This window comes from Centroberyx gerrardi, chromosome 17 (genome assembly GCF_048128805.1).
Source record: "Centroberyx gerrardi isolate f3 chromosome 17, fCenGer3.hap1.cur.20231027, whole genome shotgun sequence".
Classification (NCBI taxonomy): domain Eukaryota; kingdom Metazoa; phylum Chordata; class Actinopteri; order Beryciformes; family Berycidae; genus Centroberyx; species Centroberyx gerrardi.
The window spans coordinates 16,913,459-16,936,934 of record NC_136013.1 but is presented as its reverse complement, the minus strand read 5'-3'; the positions used below and the strand labels follow the sequence as shown (position 1 = coordinate 16,936,934).

The 23,476-nt window shown below is 44.2% G+C and overlaps 2 protein-coding genes across 2 annotated transcripts; one reads left to right on the top strand and one right to left on the bottom strand.

The window, feature by feature from the left end:
* Positions 1–602: 602 nt before the first annotated feature.
* On the top strand, positions 603–5,414 carry ccdc28b (coiled-coil domain containing 28B). Its single transcript, XM_071899642.2, has 6 exons — positions 603–743; positions 1,906–2,219; positions 3,086–3,255; positions 3,517–3,671; positions 5,210–5,232; positions 5,360–5,414. Exons 2-6 carry the CDS (start codon positions 1,984–1,986, stop codon positions 5,412–5,414), a joined length of 639 nt encoding a protein of 212 aa, XP_071755743.1. The 5' UTR covers positions 603–743; positions 1,906–1,983.
* A 2,259-nt stretch (positions 5,415–7,673) lies between these two features.
* togaram1 (TOG array regulator of axonemal microtubules 1) lies at positions 7,674–23,184 on the bottom strand. Its single transcript, XM_078289688.1, has 23 exons — positions 23,089–23,184; positions 21,639–22,826; positions 19,661–19,727; positions 16,879–17,007; positions 16,480–16,749; positions 16,085–16,365; positions 15,454–15,683; positions 14,869–14,969; positions 14,609–14,779; positions 14,275–14,340; positions 13,811–13,974; positions 13,500–13,671; positions 12,829–13,065; positions 12,248–12,371; positions 11,649–11,754; positions 10,932–11,167; positions 10,666–10,824; positions 10,450–10,576; positions 10,215–10,330; positions 9,802–9,985; positions 9,387–9,606; positions 9,178–9,264; positions 7,674–9,044 (listed from the first exon to the last, which is right to left on the bottom strand). The coding sequence occupies exons 2-23, from the start codon at positions 22,671–22,673 to the stop codon at positions 8,785–8,787; spliced, it is 4,542 nt and encodes a 1,513-aa protein (XP_078145814.1). The 5' UTR covers positions 22,674–22,826; positions 23,089–23,184; the 3' UTR covers positions 7,674–8,784.
* Between the last annotated feature and the right edge of the window lie 292 nt (positions 23,185–23,476).

The window sequence follows — 23,476 nt, the reverse complement described above, 5'->3', positions numbered from 1 at the left end:
CTGTCCTGGCCACAAGAGGCCCTGTCTGTCTCAAAACTCAAACATTATCTCCTATTTCCCAGCAGATAAGTGTGTTATCACTCATGCATTGCCTGTCTGTTGACAAGATGAACTCAGTGGTTCTATCATAAGGAACTTTGTCACTTTGTACATTACCTTGTGACAGTGAGTGCTGAATATAAGATGACTGCGAGGAAAGTCAGCGATGAAGTTAGAATATTTGCCCTGTGTGACCCTCAACATAAACTGCCACTGATTGCGGTATTTCAAGTTGTGGCCCATGAAGGAGGATGGAGAAGATGTCAGCATCTCCAGATCCTGTAACTGTTACTTTATGGCAAGCTTTAGAAAAATAACCCCAGTAGGATCCAAGACTGCAGAGAGCTATCCGTGTCATTAATGCGTTTGGCAGCACGCAGCATCCTGCTATCGCACTTGCCTGACAGGCCGCTGAAGAAACATTTGCATCAACATCTCCACCCCTGCTCCGTCCCTGGCACGCGGCGCGGTGAACTGGCCCTTTAAGAGGGATAAAGACGAGCTCCGTCCGCACAAGCCGAGCGCATTGATGCCGCGCTTTACATTTCATCGGGAATTTCTAAGGGTGTAGAAGGAGCAAATTCACGTCTACGCGGTCTCTAATGGTTCATTCTGCTCAAGTGTACTTATACGTTTTAAAATGTTGGGAGAAGAGATGTGATCCCGTGTCCAGCCGGGCTTGCTCTTTGTACGTAATTGATTCGGTAAGTCTTATTTGTGTCATCCGAGCAACGCTATCCGTCTTGTCTGCACGTCATTTCAGATGCCGAGTGTAACCATAATGCATAATAAATTACCGTCTGCACAGCGTTCATGTATCCGGCTTTCTACAATAGGAATAAGCGAGGTGAAAGAAGGGATTTGAGCGTGTAAAGTTCGCATTGTGTGACTAGTGGCCATCTTTGGACAGAGAACCTTTGATTCTACTTCAGCAACAGACACTTGCGCAATATGGACAAGATAACAGCTATTTTCACAGTGTGATTTCATCTATTATGATATGGGGTGATGCGTTATTCAGGCCCGGTGTCCTAGAATAAACACGCCGAGCTATTGGACGTTAATGCGGTCGCTGGGTCCAATAACATACCTTACTACAAAGATCCATAATGCTGTCATCAATTTTAGAGTACTAGATAAATATCGGGGGAAACCAATAAGTCCCCATAGGAATATTAATAGTTATACCACAAGATATCAAAATACAATAAGGTCACTATAAACTTGAGTACCACAGACACTATAAGTCCCAATAGGAATATTATAGTGGGGTTTTTTTGTTGGCTGTTTCAGTGAGATCAAGGATACTCACTCCATCTGTCTGAAAGTGGTTGATGTAGGTCTATTTCTATAATACAGGCTCTTCTATCATTTTGGTGCCATAATCTGCCCAGTGAAGTGTATATTTTCTGGTGTGCTTGATGGGAAAATGTCTTCAATTCAGCACTGCACACTGCTCCAGCCCAGCACGGGTTCTCTGGAGTCCTGTCTCAATCAGGCTGCTCTAAAAATATCCCTGCTACTGTGTCACTCCAGCTTGTTCCACAGGGGAAGCATTCTGAGATAAATCAGAAAATGTTTCCATCAAAGTCCTGTCATCTGCATGGAGATGCTGTTCCTCATCTGACCATATTTGAAAACTTAAGGATGGCTTCTGTGACTGAACTGGCACTTCCTCCCACCTCCTTTTGTTTATCTGCAGATGCTGTTAAAATCCTTAAAGCATCACCAGATCCTTTCCTGCAGGGTGGAGATCCTGAGCTGCAACACTAAGTTTGGCACTGTTTTTGCAGACTCACGGTCAGTATCCTCCACAGATCTAACACTACTGCTGACTTTGAACTTCCTTCCTTTTTGTTGTTTCAGGACGTCCTGTACATCAGCCAGGCTTCACCCCCTCATCTTGCCCCGGAGAGCTTCACTTAAAACAACAGCGACGACGACATGGAAGACAAACGCAAGAAGCGGAGCCCGAAGGTGTCTCTCCCCCAGCCCCCTCCTCCTCCCATCAACCCCCGCAAGCTGCCCGTCCTGCCTGCCAGCAAAAGTGCCACCTTCTCCCTCGGCCTGCCCCAGCCGCCCTCCCCCAAGAACAGAGGCAAGTACAAAAGGTCCATAGGAGCTCCAGGACAGTCCAAAGAGGTGCTCGCTGCAGTCGTAGCTCCACCAAAGACCACCAGGTGTGTACCTTTAACACAGTCACAGTATCACAATATGTCATACTTAAAGGACAAGTGAACAGCTGGATGAAAAGCCCAAGCTTTAAATATACACCTGTATTTTTACAGTATAAAAATAACCGTGTTCTAACAATATTCTATTTGCCCAAATTAAATTCTGGTGTTGGTCACCTCTCCGCCTAGAGGAAGTGATGAATCATTTGAAGGAACAATCCAAAAACAACAGCTATTGGCTATTAGCAGTGTACTCTGCATTTGTGGGCCCATTTTGTTGTTTGGTGGTGTATTTTTCTTATTCATGCGGATAACTGGCCAAATGTAGACAGACATTTCCAGTGCAGCTACAGTGGATCTAATACATCAACAGTAAATGTCAGGTTTTGGTGTCAGTTCCTCAGAATCAAAGAGTGAGGGCTTCTTTCTAGACTCACCATTTTGCGCCAATTCCCAACAATCATACAGGGAGAAATCCATCATAGAAGAGGAAGAGAGACCAATTTCACCACCCACAATAGACCAGAATGCAATGCAGCCACAAGACATGTTGTGTTTTCAGTAAGGAGTGCAGCTCTCGCCTTCTATGGGAAAAACTCTCACTCTCTTGGTCGTACTATCTCTAAGACATTCTGTGGGAATTATAGGAAATCACTAACTGAAGCAGAAGTAGATGAGGCAGGTTGCATTTCAGCTCCATGTTAAAGAACTGGAAAGACACGAAAGACGATCAGCTCTAAAAGATAAGATCTTCAATGCAGTGTATGATGAGAAGATGGAAGGGTGGGATGTGTTCAGATGTTGCCACGAGTCTCTAGACAAGTAGACCGTGTGTGATCCTGATGTCTCCTGCCTCTCCGTGTGTCTGCCAGGCCCCACAAGGAGAAGCCCCGGGCCCCGCAGCCGGCAGGGCCCAGCAAGGTCGTCCAGTCGTCCCCCCTGCAGCACTCCTTCCTCACGGACGTGTCGGACGTGAGGGAGATGGAAGGAGGGCTCCTCAACCTCCTCAACGACTTCCACTCAGGCAAACTGCAGGCCTTCGGTAAGACGACCTCGACCGGCCGGGCCGCCCCGGGAATATTGCATTACTCGGCTGAAAATAAAGCCGGCTGGAAAGTGGCTTTTGTCACACCGGACAGAACGAAATCGAATCGGCGTGCCGCTATTTCTGTCCATCTGTCTGTTTGACTTTGCTATAATCCCCCTCAGTACCCAAAGAGGTGACACTTTCTGGTTTAGTGAGGGAGGGAGCGTTGCGCCCGTCTGGCTAACTTCCCTCCCCTCCCCTCCCTCTCCTTTCTAGGCAAGGTGTGCTCCTTTGAGCAGCTGGAGCATGTGCGCGAGATGCAGGAGAAGCTGGCGCGACTGCACTTCAGCCTGGACAGCCATGTGGAGGAGCTGTCAGAGGACCAGAGGAAGTGCGCCTCAGACCACAACCTGGAGCACCTGCTCTGCAATGTAAGTCCAAGCAGGAAGAAATGTACGCTCCAAGTCTGACAGGCTTCTACTCGCTCTTGTAAGAACTTCTCAAAAGGTCATCCTCAAAGTCAAAGTCAAAGTGTTTTATTTATCAAATGCACAGCATAATACAAGGTCATTTTGAACATCAGGTCTTTTAAGAGTTACAGTATCAGATCAGGGTTCCCCAAACAGCATTTAGACCATCATGGGACTCTAAAACTCTCCTTTGAAACCCATACTAATTAAATTCTTTTCGGTGGATTAACCGCTGCTTAGGGCAAGGTGAGGCAGGTTTTACAGACTGCCACCTCTGAAGCTGTTGAGTAAAATATGTATTCCCTAGCTGTGGTCAGGGAGGAAATTCCATCATATCAGAGATAAAAGGCCAATATCAGCCCCATATATCGGCAAACCGCTATATTGGTCTAACCCTAGTTCCCACTTCTCATGGAATTCCTGGAATATCCTGGCATTTTGGGAGGTGTATTCCTGTATTCGGGGAATTGTACAAATGGTTCACTTGACAGGAATATACCAGAATGTACTTACCAACTTGTTCCACACATTGATTGCATTAGATTTCAGCTGGGTTTTTTTCCACAGCAGGCCCAACTGTAGTGGAAACCAGACTTGTTTACCCCTTTAGAAAAACAAAGGGGGGAAGGGGAATAACATTTTTAGGTCATGGAAGCGCTCCGACTTCGTTAAAGACAGTCATGGAATATTGCATCGGAGGTGGGAACCCTGCAACACGCATCCGGTTTTGCTTATGTTGCTTTTCTATAACTTTTAACAGCAGTAAGCACTGTTGTGCTCCAAGGCTCAGCAGACTAAAGCATTTACCATGCATCTGCAACGTTATGAGTCAGGCTCATGACCTACAGTATGTTGCATGCCACCCCCACCCTCCCCTTGTTTTCTTTCACTCTTAGCTGTACACTTTCCATTAGCGCAGGCATACCATAAAATGTAAAAACAATATAGTAATGACTAATGTCTGAGATGACATTAAACATCTACAGGTGTAAATGTTTAAATTGTCATATGCTATGCTGAGCTACTAGTGTGTGTAAATGTAAAATTTTTGTCCAGCACAGTACGTGATATGTAGTCCAAGAATGACTTGAAAGAGAGTCTATTGTTAGTCTGTTACCCTCTGCTGGGCTTGGTATGTGTGCTGGGGGCAGACTGCTGTGCTATGTGCGAGGGTGGTGTGAAAAACCCTTCAGCTCATTACAGATAGCGGTGCCAAGAATACTTGGTAGCTGTAGCAGCGCTGGATAATTCTGCCGCAAAACAGACGGGCTGTGAAATGACTTTCCTTTTGTGCGGAGAAGAAGGGAACTTGAAGAACAACTGCACATCGGCCGGCAGAGGGGAATTCGATTCAAGTATTGATGTGACACGGGGCTGTTGTGTAATATGATCCCATTTAATGATTGTTTGCTTGTACTACCGCATCACTTTCTATTTCTAGCTGTTTCTATTTGTGTTTACACCTCTCATCCAATCATGCCTTTCGTTTGTTCCCACAGCTGGAGGAGCTCAGCACCTCCATGTATCCTTTTTCTAATTGAATGGCTGGCTATTTATGGGACTCACCTGGCAGTCTGGATGTGAATAATCTGTTTTCAGTTCACAGCCCCTCGTCTTTTGGTGTGAGTCCTCAATGTGCTTGTGCTCAGACAAAAGCTTCACTTGGCTGAGAACCAGGACCTGCCCAAGACATCTGGTCCCTGACGAGCGAGGTGCGGACGATGGCGACCACTCATCTTCTTCTCACGACATCCAGCCTGGCCAGGTTGCCATGACATTGATCCAGCTGCCTTAGCAACAGAATGGAAAGGTCCACAGGAGGAGGAGGGGCTCGGTTTTTCCATTTTGTCAATGAAGACGAGGGAATATCACAATGACGTCAAGCAGCAAGGCGCTACATGAACTCTCAACCAAAATCATAAATCCCTCATTCACAGCACACAAGACGATCAGTGCGTTTATTGTACAATTATGTGAGAAGAATACATTTTGAGGACAGGTTTTTTGCCCGTTCATCCCATTTTGGTATCAATTAGTAGTACGACTAAATCCAAAAGGTTAGTATACTCCTAAGTCCACTATTTGTGTTCCAACTTCCATAACTAGAAGCACATCTAATGAGAGTTTAATTATTATTATTATTATTAGAGCAGGCCTAATCTTTCATATTAGGCCTGCTCTGTTGCATCATTTGAGGAAGGTATTTGTCTCTATTAGCAAACGATAAGAAAAATTGAGCCATACTGAAGTAGCAAACGCGTTCGGCCCTTGCGTTGACAAAGCCACTGTGGGATGCTCAGGACCTTTGAGGGATTTTTCACTCTTTTGCTATTATTCAGAAAGCTCTCCCTCATTTTTATATCTTTGCTAAAAGTTTAATACTGGAAAACGGTTCGGATCTAATAGAAGCTGGATGACCCTTTCTTGAAGGGAGAATATTGGACATTTTGCAGCACTAGTAGCGAGACACGGACTACACAAGGAGACCCAATGTACAAAATGTATATTTGATGAAATTGAAATATGTATAGGAATGTGTGAAACTGTTATATGTCTTGCCAATGTGCGGTTTGAGCTACTGTATTTACTGACATGGATGATTTGATATGAGGAACTGGATTTTGTTAGTGCTGCATCAGGAATGCCTTGGCTTTATTTCTATGAATGCCTCTGAGGGCTCAGTAGCAGTTTTCCCTCGAAGCACAAGCCAGCCCAACCTGCTGCTGCAATGCTGTAAAACCACCTACTGTAACATTTAGGTCACAGGGATTCTCTCCAATCAGACACTGGAAGACATTCACTTGTTCCTCTTTCATGACACTCTCACTGTGTTCGATAGCATATTCACAGAGTATAATGCAGCAGGCATAAATCTCTGTTTGGTACAATTTCACAACGGCAGCTACTTTCATAATTGCATTTTTTTTGGGGGGCGGGGGGGGGGTGAGATCATAATTTATGTTTTATTTAATACCAAACGTGAAAGTAATGCACCTCAGCCATGACATATAAACGCTGAGAAGGCAATTAGAGTGACGTTAGTGTTCAATTGAAACATCAAAGCATGTGATTAGCAAGAGCAGCTTACTTTGGGTCGTTAGAAATCTATTATAGGCCTTTCGTTCTACTGCTTGCTAAGCCTACCTCTCTTTTCTTAAGGCCTGGGCCTGCGTAGCCTCTACAGCGACATGGTACATTTCTGACATTGGTTTCTCTCTCAAAGATGCATCAGTTTTCCATAGTCCGGCTTTTGCCTTGCTATGTTTTTGCATTCTTTTACATGTCAAAGAGATAATTCACCTCAAGACTGATGTTTTCATAACACTGTTTTAGAGATTTGGACATCATGCCATATAAATTAGACACTATCAAAGAAAACAAACTTTGGGTGAAATATGTTTTTATGTGTATTCAGTAACTGTGCCCATAAATAAAAGCAAATTATGAACCTGAAAATCATACAATGTGTTTTTCTTCTGCATTTTCACTTTATTTCTTGAAGACACTGATCAAAATAGAATGTAGCTGTAATAGTCATGACCATGCAATTTTGCTGAATGTTGAGCTATTTTATTAGACTAACATTTTACTGGGCTAATCCATGGATGATGTGACATTTTAACCTATTAAAAAAATAAAATAAAATACACATCCAGGTCTAGATACCTTGGAGAGGGCAACGGGTGAAAATGAAGAGAGCTTGCACACCTTCATGCCTCCATGACCAAGATCCACCTCAGATCAAATGTTTGGAGCGTGTGTTAATGTTTTAACATTAAATTGTGGAAAACACAGTAAGCTGTTATATTTTCATATTCCGCTGTTTGTGACTCTTGTGAATCTTTGATGTTTATTTACAGCTTTGGTGTGAATGAAAAGTCCCTTCTCCACTCAAGAATGTGGTCATGAGGCTAACCACATGTAATTTGTCCAATGACAGGAGAGCACAGAGAGTGTGTGTGTGTGGGCCTTCTTTATGAAACAGCTGTGGTCAAAACCCTCTTCCCGTATCCAATCTCAACATTTGAATGAGGCAACTGGAGGCTATTTTTACAGAAATAAAACACTTTATTTATATATAATTCTGTCTCTCCACTTGTTCACAAACAAGTTCAATATAATTTAATGATAGAAGAGTGAAAAGGCTACTTTAAGACTGGCACTATACTGAGACAGAATCACAGATCGGGGCTTCACCGTTTCTGAATCAACCATTTGTGTAAAGCTAAATCCTTTCCATGTTATATCAGGAGAATTAGTTCGAACCCAACCTTGATTTAGGCATCAGTGTACATAGATATCTCCTTAACAAAAATATAAACATTAATTTTGATCCCCTGTCAGTAAATTTTGGTCATGCAGAAAAAGGACTGTACCTACTCAGCACATCATTAAAATATTTCATACAATAGGACTTTAAAACCATAACGTTACACAATAGATAAATTATATACTGTAACATCATACAGCATACGATTACAGATTAGGCTAATACTGTGCAATTACACATTTGAGCTGTACAAAAGTATTTTGTAATATCCTTGTTAATCTCAATTCACAAATCTTCAAAACAACTATGTAAGACACATCTTAAAAATATCACATCACATTTGATGAACCAGCAAAAATATACACCTTTCAGGTCCCTTGCTTCCTCTTCTTTTTGTGCATTTCAATGTTACATTCTGCAATAGTGTCTCTGATTTGTCTACAGTACATATGTTAAAATTCTTAAAACAAAAAACAGCAATGACAATCATAGGACGGTACAATGTAAATCTCATGATGTCTATCATGATAATGAGCTACCTTTTCAAAGTGCAAAGAGAGCAGGTTGTTGAATGTGTGAGACCTGATGCCAACGTGTTAAAGTCTGCCCAAGCTTCTGTACCAGAGGAAATCTCGCTGAGATAAGGATTGAGTTAAGAGCTCCTAATTTTTAAGGACTTTCTCTTTAATGATATAAAAGTGCAGGCACTATTAGAAATGTAGAACATCTCTGTCTTCAAGTAAGGTCAGTGTTAGTGTTCTTCTCTTCCAGCGTTTGGTTTCGTTTGGATTTTGTCTTTACTCCTCACGGGTAGGACAAAGTCCTCAGGACCTCATTGAGGCCCTTGTGGACATTGGCAGGCTGGGAGGCAGCACACTCGGCCAGGCTGGGCCCCATCTGAGCATAAAGGGCTTGGCACAGATTGGCGGTGGCCCCCCGCACGCTGCCGCCCCGGCCGTGAATAGTGCCGCTGTGGCTGGAGGTGCCCAGGAGGTGCCACAGCAAAGGCAGCACTTTTTGCTCCACCATCTGGGGCTTGCGAGGGTAGAGCGCCGTCACAAGATCTGGATACAAAAAACAGTAAATGAGAGGAAGTGGTCAAACAACAATAACCAGATCAAAGGCTGAGGCCATAACTGATTGACCATAGTGTCCAATGTGGTGCCAGATGGGACACAATTATTGCAACAGACATACCTGCAACCTTTTCGATAAGATCCACCTTAGCTTTGCCACTTAGGAACTGGGCCTTGGTGCAGAAAGGCTGGAGGAGGAGGATGTTATCTGCCATGGAAACAAAGAAAATGACATGGTCAAATATAGACTTACCATCGCTCAAACTCTGACTGAACCTCACATTTCAGCTATAAAAGAGATATTTGGACGTTAATGCCAGAGACAAGTACCAAGATTTAGGATAAGTGCGTTAATGGCTCCAATAGCAGCGGAGTAGATGGCGTTGTTCTTGGAGTTGAGGTGACTGTCCACGATAGCCGGGACCAGGATGTTGACCACCTGGGACAGGTGGTCTTTCATCAAGTTGGTGATTTTCTGCAGAGACTCCAGGGCATACAGGTTGACCTTGCTGTTGGATTCCTGCAGCCTTGCCTTGAAGGCATCAAACACCTGACAGAAGGGAAGAAGGGAGAGGAGTGAGAGGAACAAAGAAGGAGTGGAGGTACAAGAGAGAAAGTTCAGAGGTGCTCTCTTGTCTAAACAGATGTGTATGGTAATTAAGGGACTAGCTAGTCAGGTACATGGCAAAGGAATATTGGTATGAGTAGGAAAATATTTTTAAAAAAACTGCTAGTAGTTACTAACCGGGAACATGCTATTGATGACCATGTTGGGGTTGTGCTGGCAGTCAGTCACTAGCTGGTCGATTCCCTTGATCCGCTCTCGGAAGTCCTTTGAACCCAACAGAGCTGAGATCTGCTTGATGTATTCAGTCTTGTCTGCAATACTGTGTACCTGAGATCTGCAGCTGTACTGGCTATGGGACTCCCTGTAGATGGTGCAAAATACATCAAATACTATACCTTTATAAACCTGTGGGCAAATTGTAAATAATATGTGCACTACACAATATTTGCAAATTACATCTTTGTGCACAAACTACAACAGTTGCTTAATCTGAGGCTTATACAGAGGGAGTCGACAGCATCATACAAAGACACTGAACTCAGTGTAATGTTTACAGAAAGTCTGGTGTTCTGGCGGATGTGGATACTCACCTGTTGGTCTGGTGGAGTGGCTCTCTGGTGAGAGACGAGGCCCTGACTGTGCCACTGCCTGGGAGGGACCGTCTGCCCCTGGCTGACGGTGTGTCCTGGGGCATCTCACCAAGACCCTAAAAAACACACAACCCCCATGTAATAACGCCACATTTTTTGCATTATTTGTACAGCGGCAGGGTTTGGCCTCCACTGAAAAGGTTTGAATCCTGACATACACAAACAAACATTGCACCTTAGTCTGGAGAGTGAAGACAGTGTCTCTGACAGTTGGCAGGTCTTTGGTGGGGATGTATTTCTCCAGGATCTTGTCAAAGTCACGGTGGGATGACAGGAACAGCAGCATCCGCCGCCCAAAGTACCTATGGATTGGACCAGTATAATAATGACAACTCAGACACTATTACCGATAACAATGATTTGGAGCAACACGAAGCCACTCTCTACATACCGAGCTTCCTGTGAGGAGTCTTGTGCCAGTTTGGTGACGGCGGGTAGGATTCTGTCGGTGAGATCTTTCCCTCCAGACAGGAGGCGGGCAGCACCAACCTTCTCTACCAGATTGGCCAGGTGCTGGGCTGTGCATTTCCTCACCACTGCGTTCAGATGACTAACAGCAGAGGGAAAAACAGTTATAAAAGTTGATAATTAGGCTGCCAATTGTAATTCTGGTTAAACAACACTTTCTTGTGCGCGTATGTAAGCGTGCACCCTGACCTGAGTCCCCCAGTAAGTAGGGCATTGATGCCACGAGTGGGGGTGCAGTGCTGCACCATGCAGTCCAGTGCTGCATCCACGTCCTGCCTGATGAAGGCGTTGCTCTCTCCGGCCTTCTGCAGCAGGGCCTTGGCTGTCCCCTCCAGCTCCTGGTCCATCGCCTTCTGCAGGTGGCTGTACAGGTCACCCAGCGTACACACCGCAACCCTCGAGACGCCCGACCGCAGGTTCTTCACCTGGATAAGATTAACTTTATTGCAGCAGCAAAGAACTAACAAAAGAAAAGCGCTAATGAAAGGTCTGGAGTTGATTCTAGGTGTGACATTAGCATTTGGAGTCTGTTGTGGTTCTCTCTCAACATGAGGACCAAAGAAGTGTCAATGCCAGTAAAGCAGGTCATCATGAGCCAAAACAAAAAATGTGTCACTGTCCAAATACTTAAGGATTGCACTGTAGATAGCACTACAATCAAGTAAAAATATTCAAGATTAAAGATACGTTAAAGATAAACATTAACCTGAGGAAAGCAGGAGTTTTTTTTCTTTATCTATCTAGCAATCAGGGCAGAGAGGATGCATGATTACTATGATAATGACAAATTACCAAGTCAGATATCAAGAGATCAACCAAAAGAGATGCAGATCAAAGAAGTAACTGATGTAGCTGAGGTCAGATGGTCAGTAGGATGAGGGAGTGTGACACTGTGTGATGTGCTACCTCTTGAATAAGAGACAGGCAGACGTCGTGCAGCCTGCTGTGGAGCGTGTCCGAGTGGTACTGGGCCAGACTCCGCAGGAAGGTCAGACCCTCGATCTTCTTCTCCCTGCATTCAAAAATGACACAGCTGACAGACAGCTCGTCTTGCAGGGTTCCTACATTTTAAAATCCCATGTTTTTTCAAGACTTCAATTTCTTGTCTGAATTTGAAGATTTTGGTTGGTGTTCAATATGATGTATGCTGATAGTGGCTGGTCAATATGTCTGTTTATCTACTAACGTGTGTGAATGTATGGCCAAAGATTCTGTTTCAAAACATCAAATATCACAATATATGAAATTACTAATTTACAACTATATAAAATAGGAGGTCATTGTGTATTGGCACATTTTCAGTCTTTTGTAATGCAATTCCTAAGCTTTTCAATACCTGGAACTTATCAAATTAATTTCCCATTTTATTCCATATTTTCTAGACCTGCGTGGGAACCCTGGACTTGAGTTACCAGTATGACGGATCAAAACTATTAATAACAAAAACTGTTCAGTGCGTTCTCCTCTGAAGTAGTGTGGCCCAGATAATGTGTGACCGGACTCACCAGTCTTCTGAGCTGAGAAGTTTGAAGCTCTGCGTCAGCGCCAGGTCGGGTTTGGAAAATGGACGGAGCTCTGGAGGCTCTGACGGATCTCTCTTCTGACTGAGAGTACCAGGGGACAACTCATCTGGATGGCCCCACAGCCGCCACAACACACACACACACACACACACACACACAGATTCAGTCTCATGTTACATCTCTATCAGTCTGAAAACAAGCAGTGTGTGTGGGTGGAGGCGCATTAATAGTAGGTTGTCAAAACAAAGCATTGTGGCACATTACCCGAACAAACATCTTGTTCACCCATGCTCTGTTAGCTTTGATGGTCTAATTAATGTGCCAACATGCTCTATAAACACAGACCTGTTAAAGCACAGGTTTATTCATAGTGCAATGGAATACTGCTGGATTGTAACACTACATAACCAAGTGTGAAGGCCTATTGAGAGCTGGAGAAACAGAGCATCACGATAATGATACAGACGGATAAAGGGATCGTTTGGATGTTTAAGATGTAGAGGATGGAGCTTTATGTTGGGTGCAGCGTGTAGAAGATGTCTTGGGTTGTTAGCGCCACTGACCTGAGCTGTGGGAGAGTGATGGTCGGGTCCTGCTGAGGCTAGGGGCCCTCCTGAGGCGGGGCAAGGTTTTGGGGTTGGGGGGCACCGTGGGGGGGCTAGGCTGGTGGGGCGGAGTGAAGCACTTGATGGGGCTCTGGGGTCCAGGGGGGCTGGTAGGACTGGTGGGACTGATGGGGGACTCGTCGGGGGAAGGGTCTGCCTTGGTGGACGGCACCGTGTTGCCGTTCAGATGCAGATCTACAACAGAGAAGAGCATCCATTCAAGTCTCTGGCTGCAAACGGTGTGAGCTGCACACATGGGTTATTTCCTTTGCCTTAAAGAGCATGAAGGAAAACCAAATGCAAATCAGTTAAAGGCCGAATCCAAAACTGCAGAGTGGTGACAACATGTTCAAAGACTGTTGTCTTATTACTGGATTTGTTTATAGTGAATTGATATTCTTTTCCCAAATTAAAGACACTTTTTTACTGCAATTAATAACAAGGAATGACAGTATGTCATATCTAAAAAATAAGTTTTACATGTATTTTGAGGCTGCAAAAGATTGCTTACATTTGGTTACTTCAAAATAAAAAAAAATACAAATTTTTTTTTGTTAAAATAAATTTCCAATTGTATCTTTAAAGAAAAATACAATTAGTGAGGGAAGGTTTCCAATAAACTCTCTTGCCTTTTATGACAGATGCTTTATTCTCCTCTGCGGGTGGATTAGACAGCATCCGTTTGACGCGGTGGCGAAGCTCGTCTCGTGCGGGGTCCACCTGACCAACCTGACCCTCTGGCGGATCCAGACGCTGGAGCCGCATCTTATCCCGGCTGAACCTTGCATTCCTCCCCCTCTCCTACACATACACCAACAGAAAACACACCAGGGGGCGCTTTGGTAATTGGAGACTTTTTATGTCTTACAATAGACAATCCTGGTAATGGTTATGGTCATTTCTATTCTATAGTTTACCACTGGACAGGAGTGGGACTAACCTCCTCTGGACGTGGGCTGTCATCATTGTCTAGGTGACTGCCAGACACAGCGTGGCCGTAGATGCCTGCTGGGGGGTCGCTGGGGGGTTTGGCCACCATATCACCCTGCTCAAATGACGGGGCAACACCTGGACGGCTGGAGAAGACTGCAGAGCCAAACACACCTAGGAAGCGTTGCGGGGACGAATGCAGAGAGCTCAAACACATGACTGGAGAGGTGGAGACCATACTGCCTGGATTCATAAACTAATAATGAGAGCCACATGAACTCAGTTGACCTGTGAACTTGATGTGGAGACTATGTTTGCATAAGGCAAGAGCATTACTGGAAAACAAGACCTATTGCTAAAGGCTTTTGGCTGTCTTGAGAGACAGGGCCTTGGGAAGTACGAAGCCTTACCTTTCAATCTGTTGTAAAACACAGAACTGAGCTAGAACATAAAGAAAGAACTGTAGAGACTGACCTCTTCCAAACACTCCTTCAGGCATGTCTGTGGCTGGTGAGGTCCTGCTGCTGTAGCTCTGAGACCCTATGGGACAAGGGAGAGAATTACTGAGTGATTAATTATACCAAGCTTACAAAATATTATTTCCAGGGGAAACCTATGTTCTCTGTTTGATTTAATCAATTAAACACACTTTGATAATGAGCAGATGTAGATGGAAAGGGGTAGAAAGGTTCAAGACAGATTTTCAAGCACACTTTTTTGCATACTCTGTGTATTTATCATTAACCATGCCTATTTTTCTGATAATTCACAGTGGTTCACGATGGCTTCAAGCAGGCCATTGGCTGACCTTTGGCAGGCTTCAGAGCTCTGATTGGTTCGCGGCAGGCTGGTTTGACTGGAGGAGAGGAGGGCTCTCTTGTCCAATTCTCCTCCTCAGTTTTGATTGTACCATTGGAGTAGGTGACTCTCTGGCCAACCACACCCACCTCAGATGAGGTTCTGTCTTTCTGAGAAAATCCTAGAGAAAATGCAAACAAGAAATGAACACCTAAATAAGATACAACACAATGCAACGCAAAGGCCAAAATCATCTAATCTTTACTCTACCTTGAAGGCTGCTGAAGTCCATGGACACAGAAGACCTCAGTTTTGCAGAAGGCACTCTTGCAATGCGAGGCTTTGCTGCTGAAGAGGCAGAGTTTCCAGGACTGTTGACAGATGTGACAAGTGAGAAATGATGCTGGAATACCAGTCAACCCGTCCTCATATAACACCAAATGGATATCAGATCACTGCTTTGCCTAGTCACAGGGCTTGGGAATAACACTTACTCCATTAGCTGAAATAATACAAGAGGCACCTAATGTCCCGCCATAACCCCAATGATATATTAGACATAACCAGTTATGCCAATGAGGTCATTTATTAAGCTAATGAATGCATTTGTTAGCAAATATTTCTATGTCAACATACTTGTCATGGATGGTATTATGAACTCTGTATCTTAAAAGTAAGGTATTAAGGTGTTATAGCCTAGTAGTTTCAAGAAAATCGTTTTTTCCTCATCAGTATGCAGATTGTGTTCACAAGAATGTGTCTAGACACACACACACACACACATACACAGATGCCACCATGACGACAATGTGTGCAAATCCTATGAAAACTTGCTGCAAAATGTGGATCCTTTACCTGGTTTTGATGCCGTTGTGGGTGGAGTTGGGGGGTGAGTACAGACTGGAAAGGCCACTCTCGCTGGCTGGGCTGGTGACCACGGGGGAGGAGCGAGACGGTGAGTCCAGGCCCAGCTCCAGCTTCACGGCTGAGTCAGGGCTGTCTGGGTCCGGGTCCGAACTGCTAAGGCTCACTTTGGCCCTCTTCTTGGCAGCGCTGTTGCGCACTGAGCGCAGCGAGTTCAACATCTTTAAGCAACACACAAATTGGCACACATGAGCATGGAGAGGAGCATACTGTGTGTAAACAGCTGTCAACTGACACGTGAAGCACAGCACAGATCATGTTTCTTGTCAAAGTGCTGGATCAATAGCAATTTACACATGATCAAAACACTTTTCACCTATCTAGTGCTGATACTTTGAAATAGCTCAAAGCAGATATTCAGACTATATCTAACCTATTTTTCTCCTACTGCAGTTAAGGGGAGGGAGCAATAACCCATATTTCATTTCACTGCACTGAAGTAATCAGGGTTTTGGGTACAGAACATTCAGGATTCCCTCATGTCCAGGATGCAAGCTGAAACTTGCAGTGTCCTATATTTTCCAGCTAGCTTTCTAAGGAAAAAACAGACAGTTTTGCTGACCTCCTCCATGTCTAGAGGCTCATCCTCTGGAGAATCTTGCACAGTATTGATGCTCAAAAGATCCAGATCAAGGTTCCTCTCCAGCTGCTGGTTCTGGGGGCTGGATGGAGCTTTGGACCTCTGGCCGTTATGAGACTGGGCCCGCTCAGCTGGAGGGAGAACTGGCGAGACGGAGAGGGTTGCCCTAGTGCTGCTCAGAGCCCGGCGGAACGATGAGGTGGAGGAGGAACTCACCAGGGAGGCACGAAGAGGCCTGGGAGAGCATCTGCTAGAAATTTGGTCTCCTAGAGGGGGTAGGAGATGGAGGAGAGAGAAAAGAAACTCACTTTCAAGAAGATACAGGCACCAAGATAGAGGACACAACATCTTTCATTCCAACATTTTTACTAGATTGCCCCTTCCCGTCCCCTTGCCTGCTGCGTCTCTCCAGGGGCTGGGGTCTCGCTGGTGAGGGCTACTCTCTCTCTTGTTGGGCCAGGTGTTGGACATAGAGAGGGAGGAGTCTGCTCGACGGCGGGACAGTGTTGGAGTGAGCAGGCCTGCTGGGAGTGCAGCCAGTGGGTAGGAGGGCAGTAGGAAGGAGCCGGGTGTGGTGGGGTTAGCGGGCAGGGAAAAGGTGCGCTCAACACTGGGGTTCCCCGAGAGAATGCGTGCCTTGGGTGCCACTGTGAGAGAGAATGACAAGGATATTCGCCCTTAAGGACCCAACAAACAACACCTACAAAGGTAGGTAGGTGGAAAAATGGTTCATGGTTGGCTGAAGTTTGAAGATTGTTAAGGTAAGGATTCCTTACCACTGTCTGGGTCAGAGAAGTTGGTGGTTTTAAAGATGTCGGGGTCCAAGTCGAGGCTTCCGCTTCTCCTGAGGCGTGCTGGGGACTCCCTCCTCCTGGAGGACTGCGGCTTCTGCAGCTCTGCAGAACCTACATGGAAAATATAGTCTGCCATTCTCACTAGAAACCTAGCAGGGTTGCACGATACTTCAATAGTACCTAGTATGACAATAACAATCCCTTGCTATATCCATGATATATACACTGGACAAAGGCATTGTGGGTATTGTGACCATCCAATTATTAAGAGTTGATTACATATGAAAAAAGATAAATCCATTTTTTTAAATGACAAGAGAAAATAGATTCTGTACTATGGACTGCTCCAACCATTGAATATTAACAATAACTTTTCTCTGTTATCATGATGCTACACATATAGTATATCATACACTGTACTTGACCTGGTGGTATCATAGGGTAGAAGTGTAGTATTGTAATAAAAAGTTGCTGATGGTCAGTTCAACTCTTTCCACTGCAGTGATCCAAACCCTTTATTTAGTATGGTATGGTAGTATTGGTAGTATTTGTGACCTTTTGGCTGAGAGGTTTCCATTGTGAGGAGTGCTTAAAGGATAAGGCTGGTGTTTTTTAATGCATTGCTTACCGTCAACAAATCCTATGAAAATAACATAATCAACAATGTGTTTGCTCTACTCCCGTTACTTTCTGACTTCCCACGTACCGTTTTTAGCCGTCAACCCGGAAGTCATTGGCTCCAATTGTAAGCTAAAAACCTTGAAATACAGCTCACAAAGACGTAGTTTCAATTTTAAAAATCGCTAACTGTTACCACGAAAAGTCAGGCTGTTGTAGTTATTACCAAATCAAATTCAAATGGGAACAAATTCTTCATTACGCCGGGGACTATTTTCGGCACTACGGAACTACTTTCCTGAGATCGCAAACGTGTTTACAGCCGGCTTATTAAGTTGTTTGAGAAAAACTTGGCTGGCCCGGTGCATCGCAATGATGAAATATGCTGCCCAGAGCAACGGCATTTTTTTAATACAATGGAGTTCTATGGCTGCTGGGACATGGCTTCATTGGGCATCGGCTACATGAACGAGACTTGTTGGCAAAACAAAATCATTGCTGATTTTGTTATTTTCATAGGATTTATTGACGGTAAGCAATGCATTAAAAAACACCAGTCTTATCCTTTAAGTTCAATGATGATAGAAAAACACATTTTATGAGAATTGGATTGGCTAGATTAGACTGACATTGTTTGTTTGACCTGGGTGGTAAAAACTACTGGCAAATTCTGCAGCCCACAGTTAAAACAGATTCAAGTCCAGTCTTGCCTGGGAGCACAGGCTGTTCCTGTACACAGAGGCTATGCAGGGGGTCACACACTAATATTGAGCACAATTGCAGGCATAAAGACTGGACATTTACACAGTAATGTTACACACAATAGGAAAACTTTAGCAAAACACATTAATTGATTAGTAGTGGGTATGGTAAAAACACCTGAGTTTAAGTCTCTCCAGAACACCTGCTACAGTTGTAATCTTGATTTAAAGATTACCACTAGCATGTGTCCAGATTACATGAGCTATAGTAGTAACAGTGGAAGTGAGCCTAAGCCCTGTGTAAGCAGTGAAAAACAGCCAAGGGATCAAGAAAGGAAAGTCCCATTCAGATCAGGGTTGTAGCCTGCATCTCACGTCAGTGATGTTTTTACTGGATCATCAGAGGGGGATATTGACATGAGGTCATGTTGAAAACACAAAAATGTGGTGATGAATAGAAAGATATAGCAAGTAGCCAACAGTTCCTTTTCTCTCAGAGTAACCCTCGTATCTAGTCTGGACATTCCCCATCATTAGGCCTCTTCTCTTGACTGCTCTGCTCCTAGCTGAGGGCTTGTCAATTTGAGCGAGCTGCTGGTAAGTCGTCTTTAATTGGACTCCACTGACAGGGACCATGAACCCATGATCCCTTGTTACAATTACAGCAGCTGTAACACTGCACATTGGCTGGGCTTGATTCTCTAGTGCAGTTGGCTAACTGCAAGAGCTATTGAGGCAGGGGGAAGAAACACATGTATTGGGTCTACTATATACCACATTCTCTTACCAGTGTATGCAGCAGAGACATTTTAGGGCTGAGCTGATGTTTTAATAATTAGCCTGCATCCATGGCTCATGCTCTGAATCTGTTTATTGAATGCATCTCCCATGGAGAGGACACAGAGTGTCTTTCTGACTCCCACGTCAACAATCCATCTTGTTTAAAATGACAGCCCAGTTGCCACATTTCTACAATATTTCTGGCGCCCACATACATTAAAGCCATTGGACAAATAACTCAAGAAAAAAAGCATCTGTCAAGGCTATGTTTGTAATCTACATAGGCTTAGCTAATTGTACAGGTTTGCAGCTCCACAGATTTAAGAGCAGCAATGCCAGGTGAAATCCTGAAAGACGTTTAAAGACAAACTGTTGAGAGGATTCCTAATGTCCATAACATACCAGTGGGCTAGTCAATGGATGAGTGGTACGGTGCAGAGGATTCTACTGGCATCTTGTGAGACTGGTATGACACTTGTCAGCCAGGCAGCCTAGCAACCTGGTGGCATGCGGCAGCGTGGCTCCTTTGACTCAGCATGTTAATCCAATTCAAAGCTGCTCTAATTTAGAGTCCAGCTAAAGTTGACCATGACAACAACTGAACTGCACTTGTCACCTCATGGTCTTCACGTGAGTATATAAGAGAGGGAAGTGGGGACACTTACCAAAACTGGGTACGTATATCTCTGGACTCAACTTCCTGGAGAGGGACAAGCAGTCTTCACTGGCCAACTATGAGGGGGAAGAATTACATAATACTGTGAAAATAATTTCCTTTGAGAGCAACAAGAAAGGGTTCAAATGACAAATGCGAAGCATTTGAAGTTCAAATGACAAATCCTGAGACAGAGGGAGCCTCAGAGTAATTCCATCCACTGGCCTCAACAAAGGGACGTAGAAGAGACTTTGCCAGCTCAGACAAGAGACACTGGCCTTTGGGTGGGATTCTGCTATTGTAAGGAGACACACCTCAATGTACATGACGTCTACTGTTCTCATGAAACTTTTACTGTCAAGATGCAACCATGGCACCTGTGAAACCTTGGTCTAAGATGAATAAGTGAAGTAGAGAGAGAGTGATGACAGATTTTTGCATCACTGCTCACATCTCATCCTTTGAGGCCGTCTCTGGCTGAGGTCAATCTCACTGCCTGCTATCTGATCAACTCACATTGCAGAGCACTCAGTGTGATTGTAATCAACACTAGAGCAGTAAATAAGCCTTGTTTTACAACCACAACCCTGTGATATTACCAATTATGTTTCACGCCCCCTCCAACAAGTGCGCTGTGTGGTAATGGTGTTGCCGGGAAACAGAGGCTGCTGTAAACAGAAGGTTTTCAAGGGAAGGCTCTAAGCTGGGCAATAGTTCACAGAACAAAATATGGTAAATTCATGCCTCATAAAATAAATCTTGTCATCATGGCCCATGGACATTATGCTGAATGTTCAGTGAATATATAATTATCCTAATGTTTGTTTTCAAGTGATACAATATATGATACAGCTTCCACAATTCACTCCTTAACCAAATGAAGTGGTAGGTTAACCTGGTGTTTATATAACCTGACTGTCACAAGGCTCATTCTTGCAAAAGTGTCCTTGTGCAGGATAATGAGCCGCCTACCTATTCCAGGGATGCCACTCCTGGAAGCCAGTGTGCTCTGACGTGTATAGTTTAACAATGTAACAAATTCCTATTGTGTGTATATGGAGTCTGGACACATTATGTTGCTAAAGAAACGCTCTGATGTAAATAATACAGACAAGGCAGTGATTGTTTGAAGAGGACACCACAGAGCTGTGTGTGGTAAGATATCATCATACCTGTTCAGCATCATGAGAGGTGTAATTACATTTATGTATGTTTTCCAAAACCACCTCTGAGAAAAGTGGCACCTCTGGGATTTCATTAGGCTCTTTAGATCGGTGCCTTTGGTCTTTGGTTATGAGCCAGCATATTCAAGCATTAGGTCTACAGGCAGGAAAGGAGTTGTTCAATATTCTGACTTTTTTTGTTGTCTAACATAAGCGATGGGCAGATTAATGTTTGTCAAGACATCAGCTTTTCGAGGATGAATGAAGTATCATCGAGGTTTCACTTAATCAGCCCCATGTGAATTGTGCAAGACATAAAACAAACAGAAAGCAACCATGTTTCGCACACACAAACAACCAATCTTTTCATGCTCCTTGCAATTACTGCATTTGCTGAGTGATTGGAGACAAATCAACCTAAATGCCTGGCCCCTGAGATCCTAGGTGATTTCAAAGTCAATATGAAAGACACTTTGGTGCTCCTAAAACCTCGGTAAAGGCAGTCAATGGATGACTGATTAAGTGCCAATCGCTTTGAATTTGCATGGTTATTTTTAGAAGCCCTTTTGGACAAAAAAGGTGAACACAGCTTGTTGAGTCAATGACTGCTTCATTAATGACAATCAATGATAAACTAAAAGGGCAAAATATGCGGCAGCTCTCTGGAGAAACTAAACTATACCAGACAATCCCTTTATATGTCTGTAGTTGTGGAAACAGCATCATAGAGCCAATAAAAATGTATCCAGAAATGTGTCCAGATTACATAAGTAGCATGTGAGATAAGTGAGAGTATGGCAAGTCGGTAGTGATGATGGACCCCACCTGTTCAGAGCACTTTCCATTGGGGGCACTGCATGGCTGGTCACTCTCAGTGGATGAGAGACTTGACATCTCCCAGGGCAGCTTGTTCTTCCCTTTACCTGCACTGACAATCCTCCTTTGAAGTGGAAGGTCATCAGTGAGAGAGCCTAAGCTGCCGTAGCCGTACAACCGATCAGAGTCTGCTTCGGTCCTGTGGCTCCTGGCACTGCTTATCCGCCCTCCATTGAGCACCCAGTCCAGGTCCGCTCCAGAAGCAAACTGTGGGGAGGACCGATGTCCTGGTTTGGGCACCACCAAGGCATACTCCACCACCCCCTCTGAGGAGAGTCTTGGAAGGACGTGCCTTGCTCGTCTTGCTTGCACAGCTGCCATAAGACCCTCCGCATCCTCATTGAGCTCAACCATGTCCACAGCTTTCATCAGGGGCTGTTTTTTCCCCATGTCAAGGCAATAGTCAAAAACAGCAAACAGTTCAAGGGCTGCAAGGCGGACTTTCCTTTTGCTGTCTGCAAGATACGGTGCAACTTCAAAACAGAGGTTAGGGATGTTGAAATCCTTCCTGGGATGAGTGAGCATAGCTGCCATGATGATGTTAAGGACATCTTCTCGAACCCTAGAATTCTTGTGTCTCAAGTTTCCAATAACAAGATCCAACACTTGTTGAGGCCCCACAATTTTCATCAGCTGTCGAAACACATTCATGTATTCATTCCTGGTGACAGTGCGAGTGTCTCCTAGGGCCTTCAGAGCAACAAAAGCTATCTGTTTGAAATATTTGTCTACATTGGAATCTAGCCTCTGAATGAGTACATTTATTACTTGTAAAGTGCCATACAATACTTTAAAATTGCTATCATCCAGAAGTCGAGGGAGAAAATTGATGAACTCTTCAATACTGTCCGATGGGACTAACTTCATGTCCAATTCTGAGAGGATGTGTTTAAGTTCTTCCACCCCATTTGTGCGATTTTGGTAATTCTTCAGGTCCAGAAGCTGCTCATGTAACTCCTGGGAGATCAATCCAAGTATCATCATTGATGGTCTTACGGATGTGGTCAAAGTTGAGAATTCAAAGAAATAAAAACAATCCAGCGAGGATAGAGATATTCCTCTTCTTTGCTTTGAGATTCCATTCTGAGTGGCTGGCGATGTACAAATGGTCTCCTGTTACGATGTTAGATGGTCATGCTGTAAATCCAAAATACAAGAAATGAAGTGGAGTTTAGCAACACAGAATAGAATGTAGATCGACTGAATAAATCCCTAATCACCTATAATTTAGTAAAATGAAAACCAACACAGCAAAGAGTGAAAAGCGTCGTGACAGCATCGGTAACAGTGTATGTAAACAAGCTGCAGTAATGAGCCATGAATACAGGATATCTGATGGGGTGTCTTATTGCTAGATAGCATCCAGATCGTTCACGTACAACAAAAGGAAAATAACTACCTTAGGTTAGGCGTCAAAACCACACAACCACTTGTGGCTGTCAGTGGCACCGTGTCTGGCGAATGGTTGAAATAACATTTCTTACTGTGGTCTCATCCTGCTAACGTAACGTTACTTCATAGCAATAAAGTGTGAGAAATGTCGACAGCAACCATAGCTAGTTACACGATGTTACTGCAAAGCCTCCAGTGGGATAATACTTCCCGACTGACGTTAAACAACATAATTAGCTGACTACATAGAACACTGACTGCAGCATTGCTCAAAAGGTGCTAAGCTAGCTAGCCAAGCTAAATACGTTAGGTTAGTATTGGTTGGGCTAGTAAAGTTAGAAAAACAGCAAAAAATTAGACCTTGCATTCCCCCCAAGTCCTCCTTCGGTGACGCT

What these genes read in the sequence shown, in the direction of transcription:
- ccdc28b (XM_071899642.2), top strand. Translation starts at nt 1,984, where the DNA reads ATGGAAGACAAACGCAAGAAGCGGAGCCCGAAGGTGTCTCTCCCCCAG. An exon ending in AGGCAAACTGCAGGCCTTCG is followed by an intron (nt 3,256 to 3,516) that starts GTAAGACGACCT and finishes TCTCCTTTCTAG; the next exon opens with GCAAGGTGTGCTCCTTTGAG. An exon ending in TGGAGCACCTGCTCTGCAAT is followed by an intron (nt 3,672 to 5,209) that starts GTAAGTCCAAGC and finishes TTGTTCCCACAG; the next exon opens with CTGGAGGAGCTCAGCACCTC.
- togaram1 (XM_078289688.1), bottom strand. Translation starts at nt 22,673, where the DNA reads ATGATGATACTTGGATTGATCTCCCAGGAGTTACATGAGCAGCTTCTG. An exon ending in ATGGAAAGTGCTCTGAACAG is followed by an intron (nt 19,728 to 21,638) that starts GTGGGGTCCATC and finishes TCCCCCTCATAG; the next exon opens with TTGGCCAGTGAAGACTGCTT. An exon ending in AGGCAAGGGGACGGGAAGGG is followed by an intron (nt 16,366 to 16,479) that starts GCAATCTAGTAA and finishes CCCCTCTAGGAG; the next exon opens with ACCAAATTTCTAGCAGATGC.